At 43.7% G+C, this 12,698-nt stretch overlaps 1 protein-coding gene across 1 annotated transcript; it reads left to right on the top strand.

The window, feature by feature from the left end:
* The first annotated feature begins 1,361 nt into the window (after positions 1–1,361).
* Positions 1,362–11,200, top strand: tprg1l (tumor protein p63 regulated 1-like). Its single transcript, XM_085967274.1, has 5 exons — positions 1,362–1,672; positions 4,452–4,543; positions 5,808–5,984; positions 7,160–7,313; positions 8,022–11,200. Exons 1-5 carry the CDS (start codon positions 1,430–1,432, stop codon positions 8,214–8,216), a joined length of 861 nt encoding a protein of 286 aa, XP_085823400.1. The 5' UTR covers positions 1,362–1,429; the 3' UTR covers positions 8,217–11,200.
* The last annotated feature ends 1,498 nt before the right edge of the window (positions 11,201–12,698 follow it).

Below are 12,698 nucleotides of genomic sequence, written 5' to 3'. Positions count from 1 at the left end.
CATGGGTTCCCACTCCTGATCGCTATCAAGTGGATAATGTACTTGTTTGGGCATCAGGCAAGGGCAGGATTAGTCTCTGCACAGTGATGCTGGCACTAAACCGGTGTATACAAGATAGGTTCGGGTGAAGAGGGGCCTATGACCTATTTGATCAAATTCTTCCAGAAGGCTGACCCTACTCTCCCCTGTCCTGGCCTCAATCTCCATTCCTGGTATCTTTTTTCAGTTATTGGTCAGCCGCATTGTAAAGAAATACACGTTATCTGTCCCAGACTTGAATATTAGCCCCCTTGTCCTCCTGCCTTAGCTTATCCAAAAGCCTTGCTCTGCCTTTACTTTAGCCGTCCCCCACTCCCTGATTCCCACTCCTTGCTCCTTTCCTAGTCTCACCAGCCTCTCCCGGAGTGCAACCACTCCCTTGATATGCGGGCCCTACCTCAGTTTCAGCCCGTGCATCAATCCTGATCTCAGCTCCTTTCCAACCCCAGCTCTTCTGCCAGCCACAACTCCCTGTCCTCAAAAATCCTGAGCTCAGCCTGTCCCCAAACCCCAACCTTTCCAAATCCCAGTCCCTCTCCCGGTCCCAATCCCCAACCCTAAACCTTCCCTGATCCCTGTCTTTACTCCAGTCCCTCTCCCAGTCCCACTCCAGTCCCCGTCCCTATTCCAGTCCCATTCCAGTCCCTGTCCCTATTCCAGTCCCACTCCAGTCCCTGTCCCTATCCCACTCCCTATTCCAGTCCCTATTCCAGTCCCTGTCTCTATCCCAGTCCCACTCCGTGTCCCTATTCCAGTCCCTGTCCCTATTCCAGTCCCACTCCAGTCCCTGTCCCTATCCCACTCCCTATTCCAGTCCCTATTCCAGTCCCTGTCTCTATCCCAGTCCCACTCCGTGTCCCTATTCCAGTCCCTGTCCCTATTCCAGTTCCACTCCAGTCCCTGTCCCTGTCCCTAGCCCAGTCCCACTCCAGTCCCTGTCCCTGTCCTATCCCAGTCCCACTCCAGTCCTTGTCCCTATTCCAGTCCCACTCCAGTCCCTATTCCACTCCCAGTCTTACTCCAGTCCCTCTCCTAGTCCCAGTACCCATCCCACAGTACAGACACTATCTTGATACCCAGGCCCTGCCTCAGTCTCAGGCCCAACTTAACCTCATCTTCTCCCAAACCCCAACTCTGTGCCCCCAATTCCCACAGATCCCTGGCCCCGCCCCTTCCCGGGTACCGTCCCAATCTGCTGGCCCCGCCCCAAACCCTGTGGCCCTGCCCTCGGCGCACGCCCCGCCCCCGCCCGACTCCTGGCCCCGCCCCCGCTCTTTGCCCCGCCCCCGCCCTGCTCCTGGCCCCGCCCCCCGCCCATGCCCCATGCCCCGCCTTCTCCGGCCAGCTGCCGTTTCTCCTTCTCCCCGGGGCCCCGCTCTGCTCCGCCGTCATGCTGCAGATGGATGACTCGGTGGAGCCGGACGCGGCCGTGCTCCCCACCGAGGGCATCGCGGGCCCGGGCTTTCCGGCGGGAGCTGCCGCCCGAGCCGAGCCGCCTCCCTCTCACCCAACGGCGGCCGTCAGCAGCTTGGAGAGCGCGGCTCCGGCGGCCTGCGGGCCCGAGACCCTGACACCGTTCAGTGTGAAGGAGCCCACCCTGCAGGCCAGGATCAAAGACTACTTCGTGTTCAGGGTAAGAGCCGGAGGCCGGGCCGGGCCAGGCCATTCCATCACTGACAGCTCTAAATCTCTATATCTAAATCATTGCATATATTTCTATTTATTTACATCTGTACCTGTATCTACATCTAGTTCTCTCTCATATATATTTACATATATAACCATAGATAGATTTATGGCTTTTTAATTGTCTGTATCCATGGCTAAATCTTTGTATATATTTCTATTTATTTATACCTGTATCTATTTAAATCTAGTTTTATATATAAAATATAATGTATTAATATATACAAATCTAGTTATATATAGTGATATATATAAACATATATATTTGATTTTCGATTTATATATGTATAATTTTTTTCCTATATATGCCTAAATCTATTTTTCAATATTTATATCTCTAAATCTTAATCTATAGATATATATTTATTTATACGTTTTTTTAATTCTATATTTTATTTGCTGGCAGGACTGGCATTTATTGCTTATCCCTAGTTGCCCCTGAGAAGGTGATGGGATGGGGTGGGGGGTCTCCTTGTGGTTTGATAGTTTGAGGGGCTTGCTAGGCCACTTCAGAGATCAAATACATTTGTGAGGGACTGCAGTCATGTACAGGTCAGATCGGGTAAGGACAGCAGGTTTCCTTCTCTAAAGTGAACCAGTTGGGTTTTTCCAATCTGACTGCTTCATGGTCACTTTTTACTGGTGCCAGCTTTTTATTTCCAGATTTTTAAAACTGAATTCAAATTCTCAAACTGGTGGGATTTGGACTCGCGCTGAATTAGTAGTCCGGGACTCTGGATTACTAGTCCAGTAACATAACCACTACACCATCGTTACCGTATAGTCAATGCTCCCTCTAAAGGGACCGCGCAGTAAAAGAAACAGGCCGCGCAGAACAAAGCACAGCTTACAGGGAACATTGCATGTAGTCTTCTAAATTTATCCAAATAAGTAATTACTGTCAGCAGCAGACCTATTTACCCCTTCACCTGTCTGTTTAGTTATCTGTATCTATCTGATTATATTTATTTAAATCTATCTGAATTTATCCATCTAGTCTATATTTATATAATTTCTCTCTATATCTATCACTGACAATACACAACATTTCTAAACTGTAAACCAGGCACCAAATTCTGGGCAGAGGAAGGGCAGCTCACGTCACTGTCCAGGAGAGAGCGGCTCCTCCTGATGTCCTGGTATCTATGGCGCCCTGTTCAGTGATTGCTTGCCATGGATTTGAAGTAAGATGGCCCTTCCTATTATTTTGTGACTTTTACTCCAATCCTGGCAGCTGCTTTGAAGTATTTTTAAAGAGAGAGAGATTGCCGCCCAGGATTCTGCCAAAGAATTGGTATTGGATTGTGCAGAGTGGTGATAATTCAAAGGAAAAGTGATGCTAAATGCTGTTTGAATTATTGATTGATGTGTTTAAGAGCTTGTCACAGTGTGATCGTCTCCTTTTCACTTTTATCCTAATCACAGTATTTAATTTCAGATAGAGTGACTCATAGCCAGAGCCTAGCGGAGAGATTAGGGAACGAGAGCGCTGGCTTTTATAAAAAAATATATGGATAGTTTGGGGTCTCGAGCATGTTTGTGATGGTTAGCTGCAAACTGGGTAGGTCTTTTCTAAGGAACAGGAGTAGCCCATTCAACCCCTCGGGCCTACTCCGCCATTCAGTTAGATCGTGGCTGATCTGTACCTCAACTCCATTTACCTGCCTTTGCTCCATATCCCTTGATATGCTTACCTAATAAAAATCTATTGATCTCAGTCTTGAAAGCTCCAGTTGTCCCAGACTTTTTTTTGGAGGGGGGAGAGTTCCAGATTCCTACTACCCTTTGTGTGGAAAAAGTGGTTCCTGATCTTGCTCCTGAACGGCCTAAGATTATACCCCCTCGCCCCTGATTTCCCCCACCAGAGGAAATAGCTTCTCCATATCTACGCTATCGAATCCTTTTAATATTTTAAACACCTCGATCAGATCGCGCTTCAGTCTTCTAAACTCAAGGGAATACAAGCCAACCTGTCCTCATAATTTAACCCTTTAAGCCCTGGTATAATTCTGGTGAATCTGCCCTGCACCCTCTCCGAGGCCAATATATCCTCACCTGAGGTGCAGTGCCCCAAACCGAGTGCAGTCCTCCAGGTGAGGTCTGACCAAAGCCGCTGCTCAGATATGTCCTGTGGGGAGGTGGTCTGAATAGGCCTTTGAGAATCTCTCATTTATTTCATTAAAACAACATGAAAGCAGTTTCATTGTCCTAATAGCACCTTGCTCAAGTGGTGTGCGGTGTTTAGAAAGGTTTTTTGTGTTTGATGTAGCTGTGGCGATATGGGAGTTGTTTTAACCTGGGGTGAATAAACCATGAGCTCATTTTTCATGAGTCAACAAGGAGGCAGAAAACAAAATCACCAGAGGTTTGAATGAAGTCTGATTGAAATAAGTGGAATAAAACCAGCCCCACAAACCTCACTCGTCTGTATTACATGGAGTGATGGTCACCTCCCCTTCTCCTAAGGCTCTCAGCTGACATGCTGCTCCTTGTGTCTCTCTGGCCTTCATTCTCAGGCCGATGGGCTGGGATTCAGTGCTGTTCCCTGCTGCTATAGGAAGACCAGCAGAAGTTACTGGTGGACAGGTCGTAAAGACCACGATAGAAGTCTTTAAGTGAATAGTTGCAGGTTAATCATGATATTGTGACGTTATCAACCAATATTTAACCTCTTAAAATTCGTCTTGGGACATTTCCTCACCGTAAGCATTCTCTCCTCCTTCCAGCCAGGGACCATTGAACGAGCTGTTTCTGATATTCGATCCATCGCTATGCCAACAGAGGACGGAGGCGTGCAGAGTGTGTGGCTGCTGACGGAGTAAGTGATGGGGCTTAAGGCCTTTCCACAAGTGGGATTGTGTACTGCTCTATATGGTTGCTAGGTAATGCTGTTACCCAGTATTCTAACATTAAACAGTCCGTTCCGACTTCCACATCCAATTTTTCAGGAACTTAACATACGATTCGGAGAGTCAAAATGTTGAAAAAGGTATTGTGAGGTTGATACTTTGCTGTTGGATGTCTCTTGCAGAGTTTGAGTGGAGTGAGACCCAGGATCTAGCAAGTGAGGTGGTACCATCTAGTGGAAAAACATCGGCATTACTTTCAAATTTCTACGCACAGACTGTCTAATTTGATTTATTTCCATAGTAATAAATTGGGATGGCCAGTGACCATTGTACATTTGATCATTGTTAGACCTAACACTGCTTGGTGGATTTCAGAAGGAGTTACAAAGCAGTGACTTAATGCCAGGTGTCTGCACATTCAGAGGAGGAAGGTACGCCTTATCAAGTGAGCAAAGCTCAATTGTGAGCTTCACATTATTGCCATCCTTCAGATGAGACGATAACCCAAGCTCCTGTCTGGCTATTCCAGTGGATCAGTAGGATGTAAAATCCCTGATAACAATATTTGAATAGAGGGTTTTCCCAGCCTTCAGATCTCAGCTGCAACCTCTAGGAAAACCCAGGTTGACCGATTCATCTCATTGCTGTTTGTGAGACATTGCTGATTTAAAAAAAAAATCATTCTCGGGGTGTGGGCATTGCTGGCAAGGCTGGCATTTATTGCCCAACACCTGTCAGATGCAGTGCGTTTGCGAGCCAGCATGTGGTGATTGTGTACCGAGTTCTGTTTTTTAGTTGCTTCGGCCACTGTGTGCTTAAAAACAGATAAAATACCACCTCCCTCTGTTCCTTTGTTGTGCAGTTTTCCCACTAGTTTATAGTTCCGAAATATTGGCCAACCCGATCCACTGTCACGGTAGCACTGCTGGGATACGTGTGTGTGCACATGTATGTATTGACGTGTACACATCAAGCGCAGACGGGGCGGGTTCAGCTGTGATGACCATCACAGTCAAATAACCTGCCAACGCTCAGTTTCTGGGCTCACGTGTAGTATGAGGCGCTGGGGGAAGTTGTCGAGCTATACTCCAACAGGACTCAGCGCCTTCAGAAGAGGGGAGAAACTTCAGGGGAGGGGAGACAGAACAAATTGTGATTTCTATGGTGTGAAAGATATTTTAGATATTTATCTACTTTTTTTGATGAACATGAATTTTTCCCATCGTGTCACAGGATCGACCATTGGAACAACGAGAAGGAGCGTCTGGTGCTGATCACCGAGCGATCCCTGCTCCTCTGTAAATATGACTTCATCAGCCTCATCTGCCGACAGGTTATTCGAATTTCACTTAACGCAGTGGATACCATTTCAATTGGAGAGTTTCTGTTTCCTCCAAAGTCTCTGAATAAGTGAGTACTGTAGTGAAATCTTTGTTTTATCCAGTCTTTCTGCACTGACCCTGTGGAGGATCCCACACTGGGTTCTGGATTAATACAATGGAAGTTGTAATAAAACTAGGGGCCATAATTAGAAGGCAGTCACTAATAAATGCTATAAGGAATTCAGGAGAAACTTCCTTTACCCAGAGAGTGGTGAGAATGTGGAACTTGCTACCACATGGAGTGGTTGAGGCGAATAGCATAGATGCACTTAAGGGGAAACCAGATAAGTACATGAGGGAGAAAGGACTAGAAGGATATGCTGATGGGGTGAGAAGAAGTCGGGTGGGAGGAGGCTCGTGTGGAGCTTAAACAATGCCATAGACCGATTGGGCCGAATGGCCTGTTTCTGCGCTGTAAATTCTATGTAAAAGTTTGTAATTAAATCTGTTACAGATTTCTCAAACCCCTGGAGTGTCAGGACTCCCATCAGTCAAGCTCCTCATCAACACAAAGAAAAAGCTGTAAATCTGAAATAAAAGCAGAAAATGGTGATGGTACTGGACTAGCAACCCAGAAGGTTGAGTTCAAATCCCACTATGGCACGTTCAATAAGTCTGGTAATTTGTGAATTGGCAAATTAACCATGAAAGCTACCGCATGGTCATAAATCCAAACTGGAGCTTGCCACCAACCAACACGTGACTCCAGTCCCACACTACGTGGTTGACCCTTAATGGCCACTGGTTTCTATTCATTTGCTAGAAGGAAGCCCTCCAGCTCCACCTCTGGGCAACCAAGGATGGACAATAAATGCGGCCGTGCCGACCATACCTACATCTTGAGATCAAATGCAAAATAGTCCATTCGTACCTGTAACGAGAAAAGACCAATTTACTTTTCAGACGTGGAATTAGCCTATTCTGACGAAAGGTCTGAATTTGGAACGTTAACCTGTCTATCCTCTTTACAGATGCCAGCCAACCTGCTGTGTATCTGTCACATTCTGTTTTTATTTCAGAGTCCTTCTTTGCCTGTGCCCATAGGTTTGTTTGGCAGTGTCTGAACCACTCAGTTCCCCAATTGCTGTTTAAATTATAAGCCTATTTTTTCTCCTTTGTGTTAAGCCACAAATATTGCTTCCAAGGAGTTGCACTGTAAATACTTTTAAGTGGAGGCGTCATTCACCTAGTTTGTTTCCACAGGAGAGAGGGACATGGGATTCGCGTTCAGTGGGACAAGCGGGATACGCCGTCCTTTGTTAACCGCTGGAATCCGTGGTCCACCGATATGCCGTATGCCACCTTCACTGAACACCCCATGGCAAACGCAGATGAGAAGATCGCATCCCTCTGCCAGGTAAGAAGCGTTCAGCCTTTTTGGTTAGGGCAAGCATCCAGAACTGGTAATCAATGAGTAGGGCAAGTGACAAGGCATGACATGGCATCCTATGCCACACGCTGACACTTTCTACACTTGGCTATGCAGTATAGCCTCTTGTCTAAGCACCGTAATTTGGCATAAAGGTCCTAGAGGCTGGTTTCTGAGCTGTAACAAATCACTTGTCTGACTAACATAGAATTCGAGTCTACAGCACAGAAACAGGCCATTGGGCCCAACTGCTCCACACGAGCCTCCTCCACCCCCCTTCATCTAACCCTATGATATATCCTTCTATTCCTTTCTTCATGTGCTTATCTAGCTTCCCCTTAAATATTTCTTGTCATTGCTACCCAATTCCCCACCAAATGAACCTGAGTGGGATCCAGTCTGAACAAAATGTTCAACTGCACATTGATTATAGGACATCTGTACATGCACTGTAGGGTTATCCTTGGCTTATTTAGTGTATAGGGTGTCATTATGTAATTGTAGGAGTAATCATAGAGCTAATTCATCCTTCAATGAAAGATGAATCTTTAGTTAACAAGCTTCGGTCATTGAATTTCAGTAAGTTGCCCATTCACTTTTAATTCCCAACGTACACTGTTCAGTCAGTGACCAATTTTGAAACCGGTCAACTTTGTCAGTTTTACTGTACTGTGACACTCTCTTATTAAATTCCAGCTGGAGAATTTTAAGACCCAATTAATCCAAGCCGTGAAGAAGGCTCACAAAGAGGCACCACTGCCCGGCCGGGCCAATGGAGTGCTGATCCTGGAGCGGCCCCTTCTCATCCAGACCTATCTTGGTCTAATGTCCTTCATTAACAATGAAGCCAAACTGGGCTATTCAATGTCGAGGGGGACAATCGGATTTTAAACCGAAGGTTTTAAGCTTTGCTGTGCACAGTCGGTGGGATCTTCCTCCACCTGTATGGTATTTTACATTGCCTCTTCTGTACCTTTTCAATTCCTATTAATCCAACAATAACTGGACAGTTTTGGGTGCATGTTGTTGTGGAGTTGGATATACCAGGCAAGGTTGCATTCTATCCTGAGAGCACATTATATAGACTGTAGCATGTGGTACAGTGTCATTTTTAAAAGCAAACTGCTTCAGAATTATTGCATATTATACACAAGAAAATACAGCATTGTAATCTGGAAAATGATAAGCACAGTGTCCTGCTTGTATTGTAGGTGTGTTATTGTTTATTGATGGACCTGCTTACTGTGCTTAAGCAATTGTGTTTTTGAAACCTAATGGAAACGGGGCCTGTTAAGAGGGTTAGAATGCTATTCTATCACCCGGGAGCCTGAGGAAATGAAGGTCTGTGCTTTTATCTGAGGGGAAGGTGGGTGGTGCGGTGAGTTATTACACTACCCTTTCACCTTTGGATTCTGGTTCAAATGTAGCAGAGAGTAGTAATCTCTCTCTCTGATGAGGGAAGCTGGATTCAAATTCAACCCAGATAGTGTGAATACCCTCTGATAGTTGTCCCAAAGTGAGGGGAGTCTGAACACAATCACAGTTGGGTAGGCAGATGATGTAAAACAAACCCTGTGATAAAGAACCAGTTTAGTCAGTACTTCCAAAGGAATGTAGACAAACAGCTACTGTATGCACTAGAGTTTTGTCATGGCTCTGAAATGATGGCCAGATGAAACTACGCTATGCCAGCATCTTTGTACGGTGGTATTGGACTGCAATAAGGTCAGTAATGTTCAGAGTTGCAAATAATGTCTCAATGCTTGTTGAATGAGAATTGTATTTAAGTTGTGACACGATATTAATGAAAACCAGCACAGCAACACAGGTAGTGTAAGCAACATTGTCAGCCTAGAAACAGCAGCCATGTATCTCAGATAGAATGTTGCAATACAATCAGCACACTCCCAATCTACGGAGGTTTGATCTCATTCATTTTCCCAGTGCCTTCCACTGCATAAGAGGTTCCAGATCCATTTTGATACAGGACCTTTATTAGGCACAAAATCTCAAACGACTACCCTCCATCTCTATATGTATCTTGCAGAAATGCATATAGCATGCATTTTCATTACATATCTCAAGTGTCACTTCAAAAAAAGTAAACAATGGAGTACAAAACACCAGAGCCAGAATGGTTGCAGCCTCTTAATTGACCTCAGCCAGTGTTTACTTAGCCGCAGTTAGACATTGTAATTTTAAAAGAATACATTGTTTTACACTAAGGTTTTCCATTCTTATCAAACAGTTCTTCCTCTGAATTGGGAACAGCACCATGTGAGATTCATCAGTTTAAAAGAAAAAGCAAAACGAGTGAACAGTTGAAACTGCAACCAAATATGGCCAAAAGCTCAATTTAAATGTCTTGCATACCTTGACTAGCAGAGTGTTGACTAGAAATGACAGCTCAGTTTCACCTTTAAGTAGTCACATTTATTTTTATCATTAAAAACCACAGCTTTGACCAGTTTATTTTTTTCAAACTAGCAGATTGTGGTGTAAGTCTTGTGCAAATGCTGAAAACCCTTTTAAATGTATAGAGTACCTTGTATTATACATTTTCACAAAGCTTGGGTTGCAATCACTCCATCCATTAGACATATAATGCAGTTAAAACCACCAGCTGAGCACCAAGTGCAACAGTACTGAAGTCACTCATTAATGGTTATTTACTATTTTATTTTGTAACAGTGTGCAAATATTCTACCTTAAGAATATGAGACAATGAAAAATCAACTGATTTGTGATGTCAGTACCATGGTTATAATCCAGACAAAAATGTAGTCCATTACAAGGAAACTGTTGTGGAGTTTTGATAATCACAGCACGATGAATAAGGGCTGGAGTTTCTCACTAATACTAAATACTGACCAATAGTGGTAAGTAGAGGGTACAGTAGTATAGTGGTTATGGTACTGGACTAGCAACTCGAAATCACAATGACAAGTTGTGAAATTAAATTCAAAAAATCTGGTAAGTAGTGGGCTCGCACCAGAATAAGAGATCACGAAAGCTGCCGATTTAAAAAAAAAAAAAAAAAAAAAACTTGGTTCATAAACACCCCAACATCTCTACCCAGTCTGGCCTCTGCACTATACAGGTGATGGTTCATTTGCTCTGAAGTGGCAAGCCATGCAGTTGTAGACACAATCATGACAAATCAAACCACCCCAGGCCAACTAGCAAAGCAACAACCAACCTTTTCACAACATTTAAAGCAGCAAAAGTCTATCACTGGTGCAACTATACTCACTGCTCAGTATCTGGCACCACTCACTCACTGACCGAAACATTTCAACCCATATTGCAGATTCAATTATGCAATCAAATGCATCCTCCCCTCAAAAAAGTGATTCCTTAAGTCTTTAAATGAATGAGTCAGACATGGGAGCCTGTGCTTTGTCGTTAACCTTGCCCTGGTGGGAACTCTGCTCCCCAACAGTGACATGAAAGCAAGCAGCAAGTGTGTAAAGCGGAACTCTGCTCCCCAACAGTGACATGAAAGCAAGCAGCAAGTGTGTAAAGCCCACCGCTGCAGGAGGACAGGCTACATCACTCTCCACAACAAGAATTCAACACGTTTTAATCTTTAAAGATCCATAAAGGAAATGGCACATTTGCAAACCACATTCACAGGTAGTTCTGAAGTTAGTATTTGAAAGCTCAGCTATGTATGACTTTAGTCAATTAAAAATGCCAGATTAACAAGAAGCATGCTTGTTAAATCCAGAAACGGGATGATGAGAAAAGATGCTTACAATGTGTTAAGTGTAGTGATATACACTAACTATGATCCAGTCTTTTGTAAGCATTTTTCTGTACTTTATTGAAAACCATCACAAATGCTAATAAAATTGATATCGTTAAATATGCAACATTATGGTATGGAGGCATCTTTCAGTTTTGAAGACTATGAATGGCATGTGACAATCAAAAGATGCAATTTAAGAAACCCAGAGCTATACAACTTCTCTTAACCCCAACAAACCCACTTCATCCAGAGCCTATGCATGATTATTTAGTCAGTGTTATGGATTTCCCTGTTCATTAGTGAACATGAGCTTCATTCCCATTGCCCCTTGGGTGGGGGGTTAAATATCTCTAACCTTCAATCCTACTCAATAGATATTGATCCAGCTCTTTGAAAATAAAGTGCTAATTGACCCCAAGTCAATTCCCTTCTCTGGGAATGTGTTCCACATGTCCACTATTTTATGGGGAAATTTCATCTGCAACCTTCCTCAAGGCTCATGAATTTTCTACTTGTGTTCTCTTGCACACTCATTGTCCAGGATTGTTTAACTCAACTTTATCTGTGCCTTTCATTGTATTGAAGAACTATCATCTCTTCGAAACTTTGTCCCCCCGAGGTGCAGAATATTCTCGTCACTCTTTGAACCTTTTCTAATGGACCCATGTCTTTGAGGTTGGGTGATTAAAAACATATTCTTGTATGTTAGTAAAACTTGTTCAGACTTGTAATCAACACCCAAAACAAATCCACAATGACAACTACAATCAAACCAGATTCTTTCAATGCTGATTTCCAAATCGAGCCTAGGGTTGTAGGTCAGCTCTCAGACAGGAGAAGCAGGTGACCCCAGTGTACTGGGACAGTTCTCCATCTTTATCATGCTTCCAGCCATTCACCCAATATAGTTTTCTTATTTAAGCTCAATTATAATTTCCAATCAAAGATGGAAACTTAAACAGGAAATTTAATATTTAATCAATTGTAACATTTTATACTCAAAACCATTAAACAGCTACTTGTATTGCATCATGGTTTATACTACTCAAAGCTTCTAAATCCCAAGTTCAGCATACCCAATTTTCAACCTTGGTGATGGTCCGAAGGGCCTTGTCCCTTCACAGCCTCAGAAATCTAGGATCAGGATTCAAATCCAACCAAGTGAAAAAGGTTATGGAAATCTTAGCAATTAGGAGATGAAAAGGAACCAGGTCAACAATCCACAGATTAAGCAAGCTGGTTCACTACACTTGGAAAGACATAGCACAACAAAGTGTTGTGAAAATCACCTCAGCCATCCTGCTGTGGGAAGATATTTGGCAGAAGCCAGCTGCTCCACCCCAGGAAGGATGATCAAGTCCAGGGAAGGCAATGTAGCACTGTTCCTTGTCCTACTACATCAACACCAAGAGCTTCTCCATGGAGAGTGCATTTTGGATTTATTTTGACCCACAATTTGCCTTACTGCTTAAAGCTTACTTTTTAATCTATTCTCCCATTCATTTACACCCTAAATCCTAAACAACAAAATAGCCCTTAATGCCAAACCTCAGTGACCATCCCAGGTTATACAACAATATAATTTATATACAACATACAGCAATTAGTGAATATACAAAGAG

The sequence above is a fragment of the Somniosus microcephalus genome, chromosome 25 (assembly GCF_052327205.1).
Source record: "Somniosus microcephalus isolate GS21.2 chromosome 25, FLI_Smic_1.0, whole genome shotgun sequence".
NCBI classification, from domain to species: Eukaryota; Metazoa; Chordata; class Chondrichthyes; order Squaliformes; family Somniosidae; genus Somniosus; species Somniosus microcephalus.
The sequence above is the reverse complement of the archived record's forward strand: the minus strand, read 5'-3'. Positions and strand labels throughout refer to the sequence as shown.

Excerpts from the sequence above, each read along its gene's own strand:
- tprg1l (XM_085967274.1), top strand. The coding sequence starts at position 1,430 with ATGCTGCAGATGGATGACTCGGTGGAGCCGGACGCGGCCGTGCTCCCC. Across the intron at positions 1,673-4,451 it reads AAGACTACTTCGTGTTCAGG|CCAGGGACCATTGAACGAGC; the intron begins GTAAGAGCCGGA and ends TCCTCCTTCCAG. Across the intron at positions 7,314-8,021 it reads AGATCGCATCCCTCTGCCAG|CTGGAGAATTTTAAGACCCA; the intron begins GTAAGAAGCGTT and ends ATTAAATTCCAG.